At 39.4% G+C, this 20,200-nt stretch overlaps 1 protein-coding gene across 1 annotated transcript in view; it reads left to right on the forward strand.

Moving 5' to 3' along the window:
* Nucleotides 1–20,200, forward strand: part of KCNH8 (potassium voltage-gated channel subfamily H member 8) — a 391,780-nt gene that overhangs the window by 308,493 nt on the left and 63,087 nt on the right. Inside the window, exons 8-10 of the mRNA XM_032860933.1 lie at nt 2,898–3,095; nt 18,005–18,204; nt 19,072–19,321. Coding sequence (XP_032716824.1) covers nt 2,898–3,095; nt 18,005–18,204; nt 19,072–19,321 — 648 coding nt within the window. The remainder of the gene's footprint in view (nt 1–2,897; nt 3,096–18,004; nt 18,205–19,071; nt 19,322–20,200) is intronic.

Raw genomic sequence — 20,200 nt, forward strand, 5'->3', positions numbered from 1 at the left:
CTCTTTTGTTGCTATTAGTTAGGAAATGCTAATCCCTATCTTAAATTTTACTGAATAGATGGGGTCACCACCTTCCTTTTCCATTACAGTTCACCTGTGATCCCTTATTTTCTCTTACCTTTCTGGCTTTTGTACTTTTCTTGTTCCAGTGTAAGTAAGAGAAGTAAAAGAGAGAAAAGAGATAGGACACACTAACCCTCTGACAGTAACAGTAGTTGGCATTTTCATATGTGGCACATCATTTGATACACTACAGCCCTATAAGTTAGACAGTATCCTTGTGTTTACAGATGAGAAAAGTGAAGTTCAAAGAAGTTAGTCATTCCTATAGCCTATACATGGAAGAATCCAGATTTAAATCTGTGTTGAATCTAGTGCTGGGGAGGAAATTTTTTCCTTCTTCCCTGTTATGTTCTTTGGCTAGCCTAATAATTATGTTGACACACGACAATCAAACAAAAGAACAATTTAATTTAGTACATATAGAAGTCTCATGTAGACTTGAGGGGATCAAAGACAGGCAGCTGAGGTTTATATGCCATTCTGAGCTAAGGCAAAAGGGCTGCAAAGGGAAGGAAGACAATTCTTTGGAGGATAAGAAGAGCAAATGTTTGGTAAACAAATGTTTGCTATTCTGATATAAAAAGTTATCCCTGGTAATAGCTCCCTTCTTGGTACAGGCCCCTTATCTAAATTCTTTTAGGTAGTTGAGAGGGAAGTAAAAGGCTCTTCTTGAGTCTGTTAAGCCTTGATTGCCTTCACCTCACATAATTCACATGCCAAAGTGGCACATTCTAGGGAAGTCTGCTCTGAACCCCATCACTAAAGTTCATTCCTTCACAAAGCCTACCCAGACAGAGTAAATGGACATAGTTTACTAACAGCATCACCTTTTACAATGTCTAACTTACATTTTATTATTATTCTCTATTATCAAAACATACTTTCATTATTCTAGGACAGATTTACAAATGCACATGTGCTGTTTTATTTCGTCAGTGTTGTCATACTGTCTCATACTGTGACAGAGTGCAAGAATCATTTATACATTCATTAATTCATTCACTTTTTAAAGTAACATTTATTAAAACTTACTCCTGTCAGTGCTTTGATAAGTTCTGGAATAGTGGTTCTAGGTTCTATCTTCACATTAGATTCTATTGGGAAACCTTTGAAAAAATGCCAGTACCTGGTCTTGGCAACAGAAATTCTGATGCAGTTGGTGGAGGTGGCACTTGGGCAGTGTCTTTTTTAAAAAGTTTTCCCAGTCATGGCCAGTGTTGAGAACCATTGTTCCGGAGTAGTGGCTTTTCAAATCATGGTCCCCTCCATCTGCAGCATCAGCATCATGTGGGAACCTATTACAAAGGCAGATTCTCAGCCCCTCCCCCAACCTCTTGAACTGTACCAGAAACTCCAGGGATAGGACTTAGCTATCTCTGTTTAACAAGCCCTCTAGATGTTTCTGAGGCAAGCTAAAGGTTGAGAAACACTTCTCTAGAGACATAGGATGAAAAAGGCACGATACTTGCCACTAAGCAATTCTCCTCCGTCTCGAGTTCCCAGTTGTTTAAAATATGCATTTTAATTACCTAGCACAGTTCCATAATCTATAACTTTAGTTGAAAATGACAGCATTATTACTACTTAAAAATTGTAATGACTTTGATCTCTTCTGGGGCATCCATTAAATGAAGAGTTTATAAGAAAGTTGTGGTCAGTGAATAATTCTCTTAACAAAAGTCTTATGAACTTTATGGGTTCAGCTGAATCGTCACAGTGTTTTGTAACATACACGCATACAGTGAAAGAGATAGGATTTTGAAATACAAAACCTTAGAGGATAAGTATTTCCAAGGAAGGATTTTCTTTTTAAAGATTTTTTTTTATTATTTATTTATTTGTTAGAGAGAGAGAGCGAGCACAGGCAGACAGAGTGGTAGGCAGAGGCAGAGGGAGAAGCAGGCTCCCTGCCAAGCAGGGAGCCCAATGTGGGACTTGATCCCAGGATGCTGGGATCATGACCTGAGCCAAAGGCAGCCGCTTAACCAACTGAGCCACCCAGGAAGGATTTTAAGGTGGTCTTTATGTTGTGTTTCTGTTCTATTATTGTCAATACCATACTTGCTATTACAGTACCATCTTTATTAATATAGCTTTTTTACAGCTTTATGACAGCATAATTTACATACAATAAACTGCATATACTTAAAGCACTTAATTTGATTAGTTGGGGCTCATATATACACAAGGAGTATAAAACAGCAGCAAGGGGGCACTCCAGTTCCATTGCAAGTAACTGTTAGTTGTGCAGATTTCCCCCTCCATCCCCAAAAGCAGGATGGGGTTCCAGAGGAGGCTTCCTGAGGAGGGTAACATGAGCTATTTGTAAGCCAACTAGATGTCAGCCCAAGTGGATAAAATGTGGCAAGGTTGTACAGGATGGAAATAAAGTGTTTCTCATCTGTGTGAAGTCTAGATTCTTGTGGTTACTGCTATTTATCATCATGTAGGGTTTAAAAATACCTACTAGACATTTTTGTCTCTTAAAATTCCAATTGAGAAAGGTGCTGAACAACGCTCTTACTGAAATAGCAATCTCTGTTTCTATCTCTACAGGTAATCTCCAGTATTAGGGTAACTGGTTTAGTTTTGACTACCCATCTGCTCTTGAAGGCCCACTTCTCTGCTGTGTCTTATACAGAACAGCTTGCATAAAAGTGATATTTTTGCTTTGTAGCAATGGAATCTCATTCCTTGCCTTTAACTTCCTTTTAACTTTTCTCTCTTCTTTCTCCTGAGCAAATTAGTATGTCCCTATATGTTCATTTATGCCAGGTGCTCATACTAGGACTTTACTCTTTGGGCTTAAGTTCTCATTCTTTCTTCCATTGCAGGCTGGCTCCATGAGTTGGGAAAGAGACTAGAATCTCCATACTACGGCAACAATACCTTAGGGGGCCCATCTATCCGAAGTGCCTATATTGCTGCTCTGTACTTCACCCTCAGCAGCCTCACCAGCGTTGGGTTTGGGAATGTCTCTGCTAACACGGATGCGGAAAAGATCTTCTCCATCTGCACCATGCTGATTGGTGGTAAGGGAAATTCTTCTTTCACACCAAGAAAATATGCCAAACTATGCCATTCTGTTTATTCAGTCCTAAAACACAATAGAGACATATTATTAAAATCAGAAGAGTTTAAAAGCACTAGTTAGAAAATCAGTGACAAACACTTTAATGTACATAGAGATTAGCAGTGAAAGTCTATGATGTCAAGGAATTCCATTTTCTGGACAGATGAAGTAACCATTTACTTGACGGTTGATTTTGAAAGGATAGGAACTTAGTTTTCCCAACGTACTGTTTACCCTTAGTGTTTGTGAATTACATGAGTCTGAATTCCAGGTATATGTTTGAAACTCCATTTTATAGTCTCAAACAGGTCACTGTTATCAAATTTTATTAATACTAATGCAGTAAATTAAGGATGTTTGATAGATCACTTAGTTAAAAATAAAACAAAAGCAAAGAAAACATCCAATACAATAATAAATATTTAACATTTTGAAATTTTTTTTTGTTTCTTTCTCTGTGCTAAGTGCTTCAGTACAATACCCACAGTAAATCTAAAAGGAAAAATCTATGGGTTGGGCACTATTACTATCCCTTTTAATGAACAGACAAACTAATATACTATTGTTTGGGAGTTCCAAACCTAACCTTCTGTGCTGTGCTTTGTAACCCTGGGGTTGGACTCTGCGAACCTCCTTTTTCCTTGCCAGCCCACTTCAGTTACTTCCGCCCCTAGGGGCGCCAGAGGAAGACTGGGAAGCAGGAGGTGGAGCGAGGAGACTGCCTGCTTCTGATGTCTGATGTACCTTCAAGGGCAGACCACCTCAATCAGCAGCACTTGGTCCCAGCATTCAGCATCTTCAGGCACTCCCAGAACCACCTCATTGGGTCTTGGAGATCCCTGCATCCATTGGGAGCGCCTCCGCATCCAAAGTCAGAGCCCTGGTTTCTTAGAGCTCTTCACGGCTCCTGTTTTGGGCTTCTATGTTCTGATAAGTGCGCTTCTCCCCCCTTGTTTATCCATCTCCAAGGACAGAAACTCCTTCTTGCGGTTATTATATCCACGTTACCTCTATACTCTCTTTTTTACTCATTTAACTCTCTAGCCCCAGGAAAACCAGTTCCCTATAGTGAATTTCCTCTGTTGAAACCTTTTGTTTAATTTCCCTTTTCTGAATCTCCTAACATACAGGATTGACACCATTCTTATCAACATTTTTCAGATGATAAATCTAAAGCTTGGAGAAACAAAGTAACTTTCCCAATGTCATACCATCCGAAAGATAAAGAGGCAAGGTTTGAAGCCAAATAAATGCTTATTTCCATCTATAAACACCTAATCGGAAACTTACTGAATTACAAGACGGCTCTCATGGAATAGTAGAGATGTGAATGTTTACCTGGATCAAGTATACATTCTTCTTAGGCCAGAATTCTTAAATTAGGGTTCTATCAGTGTTTTCGGCCCCATATGTTTCTCCTATTTTATCATGTTCTTTTAATGGCCTTAATCCCAGCTATCTCTTAGAGTTTCAAACCGTATAATAGGGGATGGTTCCTACAACCTTCCTTGTGTGGGAGATATAAAATGAGTATTTGGGGCTTTAAGCAATAACTCATCCAGCGTATGTTGAAATCAAAGAAGTATCAGTCAGCCCTTCCCTCAAGGAACTTATGATCCAGTTTGGAAGAGATGGGCTGAAAGACATGGAAAGAGTTGTAATAATAGCAGGCTATAAATGCTAAGTGCCAAATCAGTTAGGGAAGTTCAGAGGCGGTAACAAAGCACAGGCCAAGGATCGGGAGAATTTCTTGGAAAGGCAGTGCTGTGGCAGAGTTGCTGAAATGTCGTGCTGTGACTGCTGCGATTTGCACAGGCTGTTGGCTGAGGTACAGCAGCAACAGCCCAGGGAGCAGAGAACAGGAACTCTTGTTTTCTAAAGAGCTGCAATGTGCCAGACACCGTAGTGGCTCTTTTATGCCCAGTATTATGACTTCTCTAATCGTCAGTATCCTTGACTACCCATCTTTCAGCTTAGCAAAATGACAAGCATTTTGCCAATATACACAGTTTATACTTATTTAATATTTGCCCATGTTTTTTCTATGCCTGGTGGAAATCTGAGGAATGCTCAAGTGCTCAAGGCTTAACCTACTAATTTGACGTTTCAAGAACCTGCTAGATAATTGAGTTTTTATTCTGTATTGATCCACATATTATATTGTGAATGGTCCTGCATCAGAAATGGGTAAGGCATAAATTATTCCCTGCTATTCGCTGTAAGTAGAAAGCAATGCTGGTCCCAGGGCCAAAAGATAGGGGAAATAATCAGATAATGTTACTTTGTCACTTATTAAATATTCGTTGATCAAATTATCCTGGTGCAAAACCAGTACTCATTTGTCAGTGGCATTAAAGCATTTAGGTGACTTGAATAGCACTGAGGAAACCATTGCTTTCGAATGGCAAATGGCATCTAAGTAACCTGAATTTATTAGTTAAAGCTTCTCAAATTTGTGTTTGTAGGAAATAACTGTATTACTGTGACAATTACCCTAGGCTAGAAGAAATGATGCCTGCATTTTAATATTTCCTAATTAACTAACTAGCATAACTTCAAGAGCTAATCATAAGTACTCACAATATGGAACATATTGTTCATTTACTTCTCATAACACTGTGAGATAGAAGTTATTAACACCTTAATTTAGATATAAGGCAGCAGAGGTTTAGTGAGTTCAAATGCCAGAATTCACTGAGACCTAGCAAACTTTTTTTTTCCACTGAGTATCTTTTTTTTTAATTTAATTTTATTTTTTATAAACATAGAATATATTTTTATCCCCAGGGGTACAGGTCTGTGAATCACTAGGTTTACACACTTCACAGCACTCACCATAGCACCTACCCTCCCCAGTGTCCATAACCCCACCCCCCCTCCCAACCCCCCTCACCCCAGCAACCCTCAGATTGTTTTGTGTGATGAAGAGTCACTTATGGTTTGTCTCCCTCCCAGTCCCATCTTGTTTCAATTATTCTTCTCCTACTCCCTTAACCCCCCTGTTGCATCTCCTCTATGCATCTCCTCAGGGAGATCATATGATAGTTGTCTTTCTCCGATTGACTTATTTCACTAAGCATGATACCCTCTAGTTCCATCCACGTCGTCGCAAATGGCAAGATTTCATTTCTTTTGATGGCTGCATAGTATTCCATTGTGTATATATACCACATCTTCTTTATCCATTCGCCTGTTGATGGACATCTAGGTTCTTTCCATAGTTTGGCTATTGTAGACATTGCTGCTATAAACATTCGGGTGCACATGCCCCTTCGGATCACTACGTTTATATCTTTAGGGTAAATACCCAGTAGTGCAGTTGCAAGGTCATAGGGTAGTTCTATTTTCAACATTTTGAGGAAACTCCATGCTATTTTCCAGAGTGGTTGCACCAGCTTACATTCCCACCAACGGTGTAGGAGGGTTCCCCTTTCTCCGCATCCTCGCCAGCATCTGTCATTTCCTGACTTGTTAATTTTAGCCATTCTGACTGGTGTGAGGTGGTATCTCATTGTGGTTTTGATTTGTATTTCCCTGATGCCGAGTGATGTGGAGCACTTTTTCATGTGTCTGTTGGCCATCTGGATGTCTTCTTTGCAGAAATGTCTGTTCATGTCTTCTGCCCATTTCTTGATTGGATTCTTTGTTCTTTGGGTGTTGAGTTTGCTAAGTTCTTTATAGATTCTGGACACTAGCCCTTTATCTGATATGTCGTTCGCAAATATCTTCTCCCATTCTGTCAGTTGTCTTTTGGTTTTGTCAACTGTTTCCTTTGCTGTGCAAAAGCTTTTGATCTTGATAAAATCACAATAGTTCATTTTTGCCCTTGCTTCCCTTGCCTTTGGCGATGTTCCTGGGAAGATGCTGCTGCGGCTGAGGTCGAAGAGGTTGCTGCCTGTGTTCTCCTCGAGGATTTTGATGGATTCCTTTCTCACATTGAGGTCCTTCATCCATTTTGAGTCTATTTTCGTGTGTGGTGTAAGGAGATGATCCAATTTCATTTTTCTGCATGTGGCTGTCCAATTTTCCCAACACAATTTATTGAAGTGGCTGTCTTTTCTCCATTGGACATTCTTTCCTGCTTTGTCGAAAATTAGTTGACCATAGAGTTGAGGGTCTATTTCTGGGCTCTCTATTCTGTTCCATTGATCTATGTGTCTGTTTTTGTGCCAGTACCATGCTGTCTTGATGATGACAGCTTTGTAATAGAGCTTGAAGTCCAGAATTGTGATGCCACCAACTTTGGCTTTCTTTGTCAATATTCCTTTGGCTATTCGAGGTCTTTTCTGGTTCCATATAAGTTTTAGGATTATTTGCTCCATTTCTTTTGGATGGTACTTTGATAGGAATTGTATTAAATGTGTAGATTGCTTTAGGTAGCATAGACATTTTCACAATATTTATTCTTCCAATCCAGGAGCATGGAACATTTTTCCATTTCTTTGTGTCTTCCTCAATTTCTTTCATGAGTACTTTCTAGTTTTCTGTGTATAGATTCTTAGTCTCTTTGGTTAGGTTTATTCCTAGGTATCTTATAGTTTTGGGTGCAATTGTAAATGGGATTGACTCCTTAATTTCTCTTTCTTCTGTCTTGTTGTTGGTGTAGAGAAATGCAACTGGTTTCTGTGCATTGATTTTATATCCTGACACTTTACTGAATTCCTGTACCAGTTCTAGCAGTTTTGGAGTGGAGTCTTTTGGGTTTTCCACATATAGTATCATATCATCTGCGAAGAGTGATAGTTTGACTTCTTCTTTGCCGATCTGGATGCCTTTAATTTCTTTTTGTTGTCTGATTGCTGAGGCTAGGATTTCTAGTACTATGTTGAATAGCAGTGGTGATAACGGACATCCCTGCCGTGTTCCTGACCTTAGCGGAAAAGCTTTCAGTTTTTCTCCATTGAGAATGATATTTGCGATGGTTTTTTCATAGATGGCTTTGATAATATTGAGGTATGTGCCCTCTATCCCTACACTTTGAAGAGTTTTGATCAGGAAGGGATGCTGTACTTTGTCAAATGCTTTTTCAGCATGGTTCTTGTTCTTTCTTTTATTAATGTGTTGTATCACATTGATTTGTGGATGCTGAACCAACCTTGCAGCCCTGGAATAAATCCCACTTGGTCGTGGTGAATAATCCTTTTAATGTACTGTTGAATCCTATTGGCTAGTATTTTGGTGAGAATTTTTGCATCTGTGTTCATCAAGGATATTGGTCTGTAGTTCTCTTTTTTGATGGGATCCTTGTCTGGTTTTGGGATCAAGGTGATGCTGGCCTCATAAAATGAGTTTGGAAGTTTTCCTTCCATTTCTATTTTTTGGAACAGTTTCAGGAGAATAGGAATTAGTTCTTCCTTAAATGTTTGGTAGAATTCCCCCGGGAAGCCGTCTGGCCCTGGGCTTTTGTTTGTTTGGAGATTTTTGATGACTGTTTCAATCTCCTTACTGGTTATGGGTCTGCGCAGGCTTTCTATTTCTTCCTGGTTCAGTTGTGGTAGTTTATATGTCTCTAGGAATGCATCTATTTCTTCCAGATTGTCAAATTTGTTGGCGTAGAGTTGCTCATAATATGTTCTTAAAATTGTCTGTATTTCTTTGGTGTTAGTTGTGATCTCTCCTCTTTCATTCATGATTTTATTTATTTGGGTCCTTTCTCTTTTCTTTTTGATAAGTCTGGCCAGGGGTTTATCAATCTTATTAATTCTTTCAAAGAACCAGCTCCTAGTTTCGTTGATTTGTTCTATTGTTTTTTCTTGTTTCTATTTCATTGATTTCTGCTCTGATCTTTATGATTTCTCTTCTCCTGCTGGTTTAGGGTTTCTTTCTTGTTTTTTCTCCAGCTCCTTTAGGTGTAGGGTTAGGTTGTGTACCTGAGACCTTTCTTGTTTCTTGAGAAAGACTGTACCGCTATATAATTTCCTCTCAGGACTGCCTTTGTTGTGTCCCACAGATTTTGAACCGTTTTGTTTTCATTATCATTGGTTTCCATGATTTTTTTCAATTCTTCTTTAATTTCCTGGTTGACCCATTATTCTTTAGAACGATGCTGTTTAGTCTCCATGTATTTGGGTTCTTCCCAAATTTCCTCTTGTGATTGAGTTCTAGCTTCAGAGCATTGTGGTCTGAAAATATGCAGGGAATGATCCCAATCTTTTGATACCAGTTGAGACCTGATTTCAGACCGAGGATGTGATCTATTCTGGAGAATGTTCCATGGGCACTAGAGAAGAATGTGTATTCTGTTGCTTTGGGATGAAATGTTCTGAATATATCTGTGATATCCATCTGGTCCAGTGTGTTATTTAAGGCCTTTATTTCCTTGTTGATCTTTTGCTTGGATGATCTGTCCATTTCAGTGAGGGGAGTGTTCAAGTCCCCTACTATTATTGTATTATTGTTGATGTGTTTCTTTGATTTTGTTATTAATTGGTTTATATAGTTGGCTGCTCCCACATTAGGGGCATAGATATTTACAATTGTTACATCTTCTTGTTGGACAGATTCTTTGAGTATGATATAGTGTCCTTCCTCATCTCTTATTATAGTCTTTGGCTTAAAATCTAATTGATCTGATACAAGGATTGCCACTCCTGCTTTCTTCTGATGTCCATTAGCATGGTAAATTCTTTTCAACCCCCTCACTTTAAATCTGAAGGTGTCTTCGGGTTTAAAATGAGTTTCTTGTAGGCAACATATAGATGGGTTTTGTTTTTTTATCCATTCTGATACCCTGTGTCTTTTGATTGGGGCATTTAGCCCATTTACATTCAGGGTAACTATTGAGAGATATGAATTTAGTGCCATTGTATTGCCTGTAAGGTGACTGTTATTGTATATTGTTTCTGTTCCTTTCTGATCTACTACTTTTAGGCTCTCTCTTTGCTTAGGGGACCCCTTTCAATATTTCCTGTAGAGCTGGTTTGGTGTTTGCAAATTCTTTCAGTTTTTGTTTGTCCTGGAAACTTTTAATCTCTCCTTCTATTTTCAATGATAGCCTAGCTGGGTATAGCATTCTTGGCTGCATATTTTTCTCATTTAGTGCTCTGAATATATCATGCCAGCTCCTTCTGGCCTGCCATGTCTCTGTGGATAAGTCTGCTGCCAATCTAATATTTTTACCATTGTATGTTACAGACTTCTTCTCCCAGGCTGCTTTCAGGATTTTCTCTTTGTCACTAAGACTTGTAAATTTGACTATTAGGTGACGGGGTGTGGACCTATTCTTATTGATTTTGAGGGGGGTTCTCTGAACCTCCTGGATTTTGATGCTTGTTCCCTTTGCCATATTGGGGAAATTCTCTCCAATAATTCTCTCCAACATACCTTCTGCTCCCCTCTCTCTTTCTTCTTCTTCTGGAATCCCAATTATTCTAATGTTGTTTTGTCTTATGGTGTCACTTATCTCTCGAATTCTGCCCTCGTGGTCCAGTAGCTGTTTGTCCCTCTTTTGCTCAGCTTCTTTATTCTCTGTCATTTGGTCTTCTATATCGCTAATTCTTTCTTCTGCCTCATTTATCCTAGCAGTCAGCGCCTCCATTTTTGATTGCACCTCATTAATAGCTTTTTTTATTTCAACTTGGTTAGATTTTAGTTCTTTTATTTCTCCAGAAAGGGCTTTTATATCTCCCGAGAGGGTTTCTCTAATATCTTCCATGCCTTTTTTGAGCCTGGCTAGAACCTTGAGAATCATCATTCTGAACTCTAGATCTGACATATTACCAATGTCTGTATTGATTAGGTCCCTAGCCTTTGGTACTGCCTCTTGTTCTTTTTTTTGTGGTGAATTTTTCCGCCTTGTCATTTTGTCCAGATAAGAGTATATGAAGGAACAAGTAAAATACTAAAAGGGTGGCAACAACCCCAGGAAAATATGCTTTAGCCAAATCAGAAGAGATCCCAAATCGTGAGGGCGGGGAAGGGGATATAAAGAAGTTCAGAAAGAAAAAAAGAAAAAAAGAAAAAAAAGAAAAGAAAAAAGGAACAAATAAAAAAAGAAAACCAATAATGAAAAAATATAAAATGGAAAAAAAATATATATATTAGATAAACTAGTTAAAAAACGTTAAAAAAGAAAAGGGTAAAAGTTAAAAAAATTTAGCAGAAGAAGAGAAAAAAAAATTGAAAAAGAAAAAAAAATTAAATGAACTGCAAGGCTAAAGAATCATGGGGAGAAAGCCAGGAGTTCCGTGCTTTGCTTTCTCCTCCTCTGGAATTCCGCTGCTCTCCTTCGTATTGAAACTGCACTCCTTGGTAGGTGAACTTGGTCCTGGCTGGGTTTCTTGTTGATCTTCTGGGGGAGGGGCCTGTTGTAGTGATTCTCAAGTGTCTTTGCCCCAGGGGGAGTTGCACCACCCTTACCAGGGGCCGGGCTGAGTAATCCTCTCGGGTTTGCTTTCGGGAGCTTTTGTTCCCTGAGCGCACTCCGTAGAGTTCCGGAGGATGGGAATGAAGATGGCGGCCTCCCAGTCTCCTGCCTGGAGGAGCCGAGAATCTGGGGTCCCACTCCTCAGTGCGCCCTCAGAGAACAGCGCCCAATTGCTCCTGTCACCCTGGCCTCCGGCCGCGCTCAGAGCTGACCGAGCCTGCGACCGGTTCAAGGTAACCCCGAGTTTAGAGCTCACTCCTCGGCTCTGTCTCTGTAGCCGGCTTCCCCGTTCTAATACCTGTAAGCTCTGGGACACTCAGACACCCCCGATCCTTCTGTGACCCTGTGGGACCTGAGGCCACGCTGACCCCACGTGCGCTTCACCCGGTTAAGTCTCTGGAGCGATGTCCCTCAGCGGAACAGACTTTTAAAAGTCCTGATTTTGTGCTCCATTGCTCCGCCGCTTGCCGGGAGCTGGCCCCTCCCCCCACGGTCTATCTTCCCATCGCTTTGGATTCACTTCTCCGCCAGTCCTACCTTTCAGAAAGTGGTTGATTTTCTGTTTCTAGAATTGCTGTTCTTCTTCTCTTCGATCTCCCGTTGGATTTGTAGGTGTTTGCAATCTTTAGATAAGCTATCTAGCTGATCTCCCGCTACCTGAAGTAGTCTCAGCCTGCTACTTCTCCGCCATCTTGACCTCTCCCCCCCTGGAATGCTACTCTTAAAAACAATGACAACCCCAGTGTCTGAGAGGATACAAAACATCTTGACTTCTCCTATACAATCAATGGGATGCACGTGGTACAAGAGTTTTGTTGATATCTACCAAAGCAGAACATACTGGTACTCTGCCACTCAACGCTTCTAATTCTGAGTATTTATCCAATGGAATACTCATATATTGAGAGAGACAGAGACAGATAAATGCTTGTACAAGCATAATTTTAAGAATCTCAAACTGGAAATACCCATTAGTAGGAGAATAAATAAGTACATTGTGAAGTCATTACTCAATAGAGTACTTATACGGTCATGAGAATGAATGAACTATCACATCACGCAACCACACGGACGAATCTTACTAACAATGCTAAGCAGAGAAGCCAGACACCAAAAAGTACATATTGTATGACTTTGTTTAGAGAAAGTTTAAAAGTAGGCAAAACTTAAGGGTTGCAATATAACTCACAACTGCTGTTAACTGTGGTAATGGGGCTGGTTAGTGTCTGTGAAGGGGACATAGGGAGGCCTAGGGTGCTGGTCCTGTCCTGTTTATTCATTGGGAGGGTGATTCACTTTAAGAAATCCCAGTAGGCTGTATATTTAGTATTTGCTTAATTTTCTTGATGTTTTATTGATCTTAATTTTGCCTTGTAACATTATACTAGATCGCTAAAAATAGTAACTACCACGTGTAGGATGATGAGAGGGTAGCTGACAGCTGAGTTCTTGCCTTTCATGTCAGGTTGTTTGTAAGGCTTGTCTTAATATGATGAGTCAAGCAATAGAAGTAAAGTTATGTTGTTTAAAATTTTGGTGATCATTCACAAGACCTGAAATAAATGATTTTAAAAGATTGTCTTTAGGGCGTGGGGTGGGGGTGAAGGGATGGATTTGGGGCTGAACTATTCATATTACATTTTCTAAGCTAATTGCTTAGGATTAAAAAAACTTTTTAAAGAAAGTATCAAATGACCAGAGGTTCACTTCAGTTCCATAAATATTTATGGCACACTTAAATTATGCCAGGCACTGTGCTAGATGCTGGGGAAACAAAAATGACTAAGACATGATATTTTCCTTCGAGGAGTTCACAGTTTAGTAATGGAAATAGGAACTTGGGCAGATGATGTTCTTTCTTTTTCCATTTTAATTTTTCCTATTATAATGCACATGTAGAAAAGACTGAAAAATCCACGCAAAAATTAGAATTACATAAAATCCCATTACCAAAAGATAGTCTTTTCAGTCTTTTTATACATCTATAACCCTCTTTTTGACAATATTTATATTAACTCTGCATATCATTTTTGCCATGAAACAAAAATGTATTAGAACATTTTCCCATTTCTTTAAAAGCTCTTCTATCATATTTAATAATGGCTAACTCATAGTCACCTAAGAAGTCAGCCCCCGTTGATGGGTCTGTTGGCTCAGGCTAAGAGGTTAGATAAAACTTCCTAGTGAAGGTGACTCATCCCTGAGGACATGTCCCGTTTAAATGAGGCATTCTTGTCCCAAGAAAGGTAAAGTGAAATTCCTAACAGTTAAGGCTTTCCTTGGGTCCTCTCATCCTAAATATATTCTCCTGACATAATTTTATTGGACCCATATGGGCTATGGTGTTCACAAATTCAGGCTTTTTAAAGATGTATACACTGCCATTTGAATTTGTCATTTAGGAAATTGTTCTCATTCTGTTTTCTCTGCCATCTGCTATCCACAACCCTGTGTACTCTAGCAGGCGTGGAAAATTCCAGGTCAGTAAGTAGGTGGGAAAGAGGAGGAAGGCAGCTAAGATTACCCAAAGCCTGAGCTCTGGTCTCCTTTTATATCAGGGGCCAACAGTCATGAAGGCCCTGCAAAATGGTTGGTGGAAGAACTCAGCAAGGATGTTATACCTCAGGAGAGCAGTGTGTCCCACAATACAGAGAGAGAAGTGGAGAGGGGAAAAGGGGGGAGAGGGACTGGAAAAGCGGGGGAGGGAAGAGAAATGGGAAAGGAAAGGAGAAGACAAAGAGGAAGAAAAAGGAGACAAAGAAAAAGAAAGCCAGGCAAAGCTCTAAGAGTGCACTTTCATTTAAGGTCTGTTGACTTTCTTCTGAGACCCCAATTACAGAGGTTCCTCCCAAGACCTAATGTTAAGACGAGATTTTACAAAGTGTATTTGATACAAAATTCCTACACAGAGCAGAAGAGCCTCCCACACACTCAGCAGCAGCCCTAGCATGCTACTTTAAGAATTATATACATCAGATTTGCTAGGAGTAAAAGGAAAAGTGAATGATGACTTCCAAAGTGACCTGGATATTGCAGTTCTGGAGTCACACTGCCATAGCAGATGGGATGATTTGGCCTGACAGTTCTATTCACTCTTTGCCCGTGTGAGAGTGAGAACCAGGACAGAGAGGCAGAATAACTATGGAAACTGCAAAATTATGGGAGTTGGGGGTTTTATTTTTTAACTACTTATATGAGAAGTATTTGCCTCTGCTGAAATGAGACTGTGAAATTATGGTGACTCGGATGCAGACGAGGACTTTCCAACAACACTGAGAATGCTACAATTAATCCAGTAATTCATTTTATTGATAATGTACAATTAGGATGCTAAATGATCTGAACATATTACTTCTCTTACTTTAAGTGCTTTACACACATTATAATTAAGCAAAGCAAAGTTAAAATCATACACATAATTAAGGAAAGCAGTGTTAAAATAAATGAAATAAAATTGTTCTCAGTCCTCAGTTTAGTCTCCATGAAAGACTATTTTATACTTTTACAGATGGTAGGGCTTCCAAACACTGAGTGCATAAGTATATTAACGGAGCCTGAAACTGATGTTTAATTTCTTTGACTTGGAGCGGAATTGTTTCCTTTCTTTGCTGAGTGTTTACCTTAAATAGAGGTCCATTCTTCTGTATGTTTGTTAAAGCACAGTAGTTCTGATGTCAAGTACTTTGTTTGGAAGAAGAGACCTCTATTTAAGGTAAACACTCAGCAAAGAAAGGAAACAATTCCGCTCCAAGTCAAAGAAATTAAACATCAGTTTCAGGCTCCGTTAATATACTTATGCACTCAGTGTTTGGAAGCCCTACCATCTGTAAAAGTATAAAATAGTCTTTCATGGAGACTAAACTGATGTTTAATTTCTTTGACTTGGAGCGGAATTGTTTCCTTTCTTTGCTGAGTGTTTACCTTAAATAGAGGTCTCTTCTTCCAAACAAAGTACTTGACATCAGAACTACTGTGCTTTAACAAACATACAGAAGAATGGACCTCTATTTAGAATTTACCAAGAGCCACTCAACACTAAGTTATTAGGCAATATACAGTTTTCTTGGAATAGTTTTCACCTGTTGGGAGACATTGATTTTTGAAAATTTAAGGAGAATATATATACTTATGTTTGTATGGAACAGGCATACAGCATTAAATATTCCTTCAATTTCTTTCATCGAGAAGTTATTTCCACTAACAACCACTCTTAAACAATTAAGACGTTACTGGAAAATCAACTGAGTCCTTTCCCAGTATTTTATGCCATCGAGTGTGTTGAAAATTTGTGATTACACTTTCCACTCTCATGGGAAAAATGAACATAAATTGAATGCCCACTGAATTTCACACAAAATATTGGACATTTAAAAAAAAATATATATATATATATTAACTCCTTAGATCTCAAAAAAGCCCTGTGAGTAAGGTACTACTATGTCCATTTATACATTAGGGAACTGAACCCATGAGAATTACACATCTTCCCAAATTCACAGTTAGGAAGTGCCAAAATAAGGTTTCAAATCCTGATGTGTCTCATTCTGAAGTCCATATTCTCTCTGCAACATTATATTCCTCCTATATATCACCCTAAGTTTAACCTCATTCTAGTAACTTTCCCAAAATGCTGAGGGCCTCCTTATGGTTACCATCTTTATAGGCGTGGTGACTATATCTTCCATAGAGAAATGATGATATAGAACCAGAAAGAATTTTCATTCCAGTGTTAGATTAGATTGCAGATAGCATGCCAGTGGTCGCTAATTTCTGGCAAATGTAGAGGAAAGAAAGAATTTTATTTGGGGCTACCTTGAAATAGGACGGAGAGTCAGGAAGATAGATGCAGTGATATATTGACACATTTGCAGTAATGTATCCATTTTGATGCTAAGAAACTTTAACAGATCTCCTCGGACATTGAGATTTTGGTACAGGGACAGTTTGATGGATCCTAATAGACAAACTACTAAATTTTTAGTCTTTTTTTTTTCTTAAACCAAAAGCTGTTAGATGATTTCACCGAACCCCTGAGCTTACCTCATTGTCAATCCTGTCCAGGATGGGGGTCAGGGCTGAAATCTGAGTATCACTGAGAGCTGATCTGCCCGTAAATGTAACTACACCTAGCTCTCAACTCTCCCAGTGCCACAGCCCTAGTTGGGTCCAAGGCCTTCTTGGACTCTCTGCTGCTGTCTGCAGAGGCCATTCTGATTCTGCTTGACTAACGACTAGTGCAAATTCTTGTCCTACCTTTTCTGACTTTAAAATAGTTGACCACTCCTTACAGTGGGAAATTCCTAGAAATCACTTTTTTTCCCAGTAGAAGACCCATCTCCAAACCCCATCAATTCTTGAGTTCTTGTGAACAAAGTCTTCTATCTAATTATAATTTGGTGGTGTTCTGAGAAAGGGGAAGTCTTAGCGAGAAACTGGGGATTAAATACTCTCTGAGAAATCTCACCGAGACAGGAGTCATATATATATATACATATATATACAAACGCGCGTGCACGTTCACACACACACACACACACACACACACCACCTGGCTCCTCTCAGAATGGCAATGATGACTGTAAGTAGAATACCTGTTTTTCTCTACGAATGCATTTGTTTCTTTAATGGCCTCAGATTTTCTGATAGCTCCCTTAAAATATAAGTAACACAGAGCTGAAGCGAGGTTGGTGATGGGAGCCATAGGAATCTCAGCTTCCACTTGCTCAGAAAATCCTCAATTACATTTCTAGCAATTTTCTCCATACCTTTATTGATCAAAATGTGTTATATTTAATATCTGAAAACTCATTTTAAGTGATGACTTAGGGGAAAGACTAATAAAGTTTAACTGGTTATAATAGACTTAAGATTTTATTTATTTATTTTTGAATGCATGCATGCACAAGTGGGGTGTGTGTGGAAGAGGGGAGGGAGAGGGACAAGCAGACTCTGTGCTGAGGGCAGAGCCCATTAGGGCTGTCCTGACCGTGAGGTCATGACCTGAGCCGAAATCAAGAGTCAGACACATAATTGACTGAGCCACCCAGGCACCCCGCTAATAGACTTGTTTTTAAAATGTATTTGTTATTATGATAACCACTGAACTATAACTTTATAGCTTATTTAATGAGATGATATTAAAATAATTTTTCATGGCCATTAAACTATACTTAACTTTAAAATAATTTAGATGCAAAAAGTACAAAATAAAAGTTTATCATAGCCAGAAAAGCTGCTAACAGAATGAGTGTGAGTCACAGGGGCCTCTTTTGTCTATTACTGAGTATTTTTAAAAGGTGTTTTTACTCTGATCAAACCATTTGGATTCAAGTGACTGCATCGGGATGCCCTCTGACAGAGTAGCTGTACCAAAACAGCCATACCAACATGGCCACGTAAGCATCCTCCGCTGAATTCAGGATACATGAACTGTAAATCTAGACTTAAGGGGTGAACCCCTCCATCCTAGTTCTCTCCCATGTATGCTGTGTTGTCCTCTCTAGCTTTGATGCATGCGCTGGTGTTTGGAAACGTGACGGCGATCATACAGAGGATGTATTCCAGATGGTCCCTCTATCACACTAGAACTAAGGATCTGAAGGACTTCATACGGGTCCATCACCTGCCCCAGCAGCTTAAGCAGAGGATGCTCGAATATTTCCAAACAACCTGGTCAGTCAACAATGGAATAGATTCAAATGAGGTAATGTTCATTTCTCATGTCGAAGTCTTCAGGCAGAAAGCACATATTCTTAGGTAAAAGCAAGGTGCTCTAATGCAGGTCTCAGAAGAGAAGTACACACCCACCAACTTCTTTATCTCCAATTTTTAGTCCCTCATGAAACTCAGTCCATCATCTTTCATCTGCTTCAGCTTAAGTTTTCATGATGTCACTTTGGATGGACCAATGTTTTACACTGATTTATACTTCGGTCGGTTGGGTGGTCTTTCATTCTCATTGACCCTCTTTGGAGGAACCAATCAATTCTTGGAATCACTGAATTGTGTCAAGTTGGATTATTAGATTAACCAAGTTACTGGGTGCCTTTAAAACGAACAAAGTGAGAAAGCATACGTCTTAAGGCACATATGTTATCTGTGGACTTCCATGAATACCCCAGACCACTACTGTAAGAAAAGTATCCTATGAATAAAGTAACCTGCTACAACCCCCAATCACACTGTCATCCACACTTCTGAGCGATTATTTGGTTTCTCCTCTCTTGACACGATCATGATGCCAGAGGAAACACCAAGGCATCCAAATTCCATATCTTCTGTCCTGAGAGAGAGTCTTTGTGAGAAGCAAGTCACAAGAAGCCATATATTTTCCTTCTAGAGTCTTCTATTAATTTATCCTAGTTCTCCAGACTTATTATTAGCTGATTTTTTCAGTAGCACCTAACCGGGGTCACAGTCACTGAATAATCGCCCCAGGGTTGAATAAACATATACTTCCCCTTCTGTACTCTGGTTGGTCAAACAGTGGGAAGAACACCCCTCTTCTCTTACAGAGCAAATCAGTCAGACCGGATTTACCCCAGCTTGATTTCTCCTTTCATCCTGACAGCTTTTGAAAGACTTTCCGGACGAGCTGCGTTCTGACATCACTATGCACTTGAACAAGGAAATCTTGCAGTTGTCCCTCTTTGAGTGTGCCAGCCGGGGCTGCCTCAGGTCTCTGTCTCTGCACATCAAAACCTCTTTCTGTGCTCCGGGGGAGTATCTGCTGCGTCAAGGAGATGCTTTGCAGGCCATCTACTTTGTATGCTCAGGCTCCATGGAAGTTCTTAAAGACAGCATGGTGCTGGCTATTCTTGGTAGGTCTAAGTTGAAAAGGTTCATGAAATGTTACCCTAGGGCGTAAGTTAAGAAGAGAAAACGGGGGTGGGGGGGATACTGCTCCTGTAAGAAAATTCTGGATGAATATATGGGATCAGGATTATTCTTGAAGTGGATTTAATTTGCCAACTGTTTATTATTAATTATTATGCCACATACTGAGTTTACACTGTGCTGTTACATCTAATATATCATTTCATTCTTGTTAAAAATCCAGCAGTATGGATCTTAACCCTATTTTGGAAATAAATAAATAGTATTTTAGTTAACTTAATTTGTCCCAAAGAACATAATAAGAAAATGAACACAGTTCTTTCTGATTCCTCAAGCCAAATTATTGGTCATGATATCTGCTGCCTTTTGGTGAAATAGCTGGTCAATTTTAAGAGGGTGTTCTATATTTTTGTGGAGAACAAATTCAGAGAAGAACATAAAAATTATTTCATCTGAACTAGAGATAGTGCAAAAATGATTACGCATTGAGAATAAGCTCTCATGACAGTCACTGATCCCATATTGTCAAGATGATCACAAGCTTTTTTTTCCTTTCTCAAAGAAATTCCACAGAATGGTTTGTGAAGATTTTATACCACAAAGTTGACTCCCATCTATCAAGACATAATTGGTTTCCGGGGCACCTGGGAGGCTCAATGGGTTAAAGCCTCTGCCTTCGGCTCAGGTCATGATCCCAGGTTCCTGGAATCGAGTCCCATGTCGGGCTCTCTGCTCAGCGGGGAGCCTGCTTCCTCCTCTCTCTCTGCCTGCCTCTCTGCCTACTTGTGATCTCTGTAAAATAAATAAATAAAATCTTAAAAAAAAAAGACATAATTGGTTTCCATTGAAATATAAGGTCAGCT

Source organism: Lontra canadensis, unplaced genomic scaffold, assembly GCF_010015895.1.
Source record: "Lontra canadensis isolate GAN:19392208 unplaced genomic scaffold, GSC_riverotter_1.0 scaffold20, whole genome shotgun sequence".
In the NCBI taxonomy this organism is placed as follows: Eukaryota; Metazoa; Chordata; class Mammalia; order Carnivora; family Mustelidae; genus Lontra; species Lontra canadensis.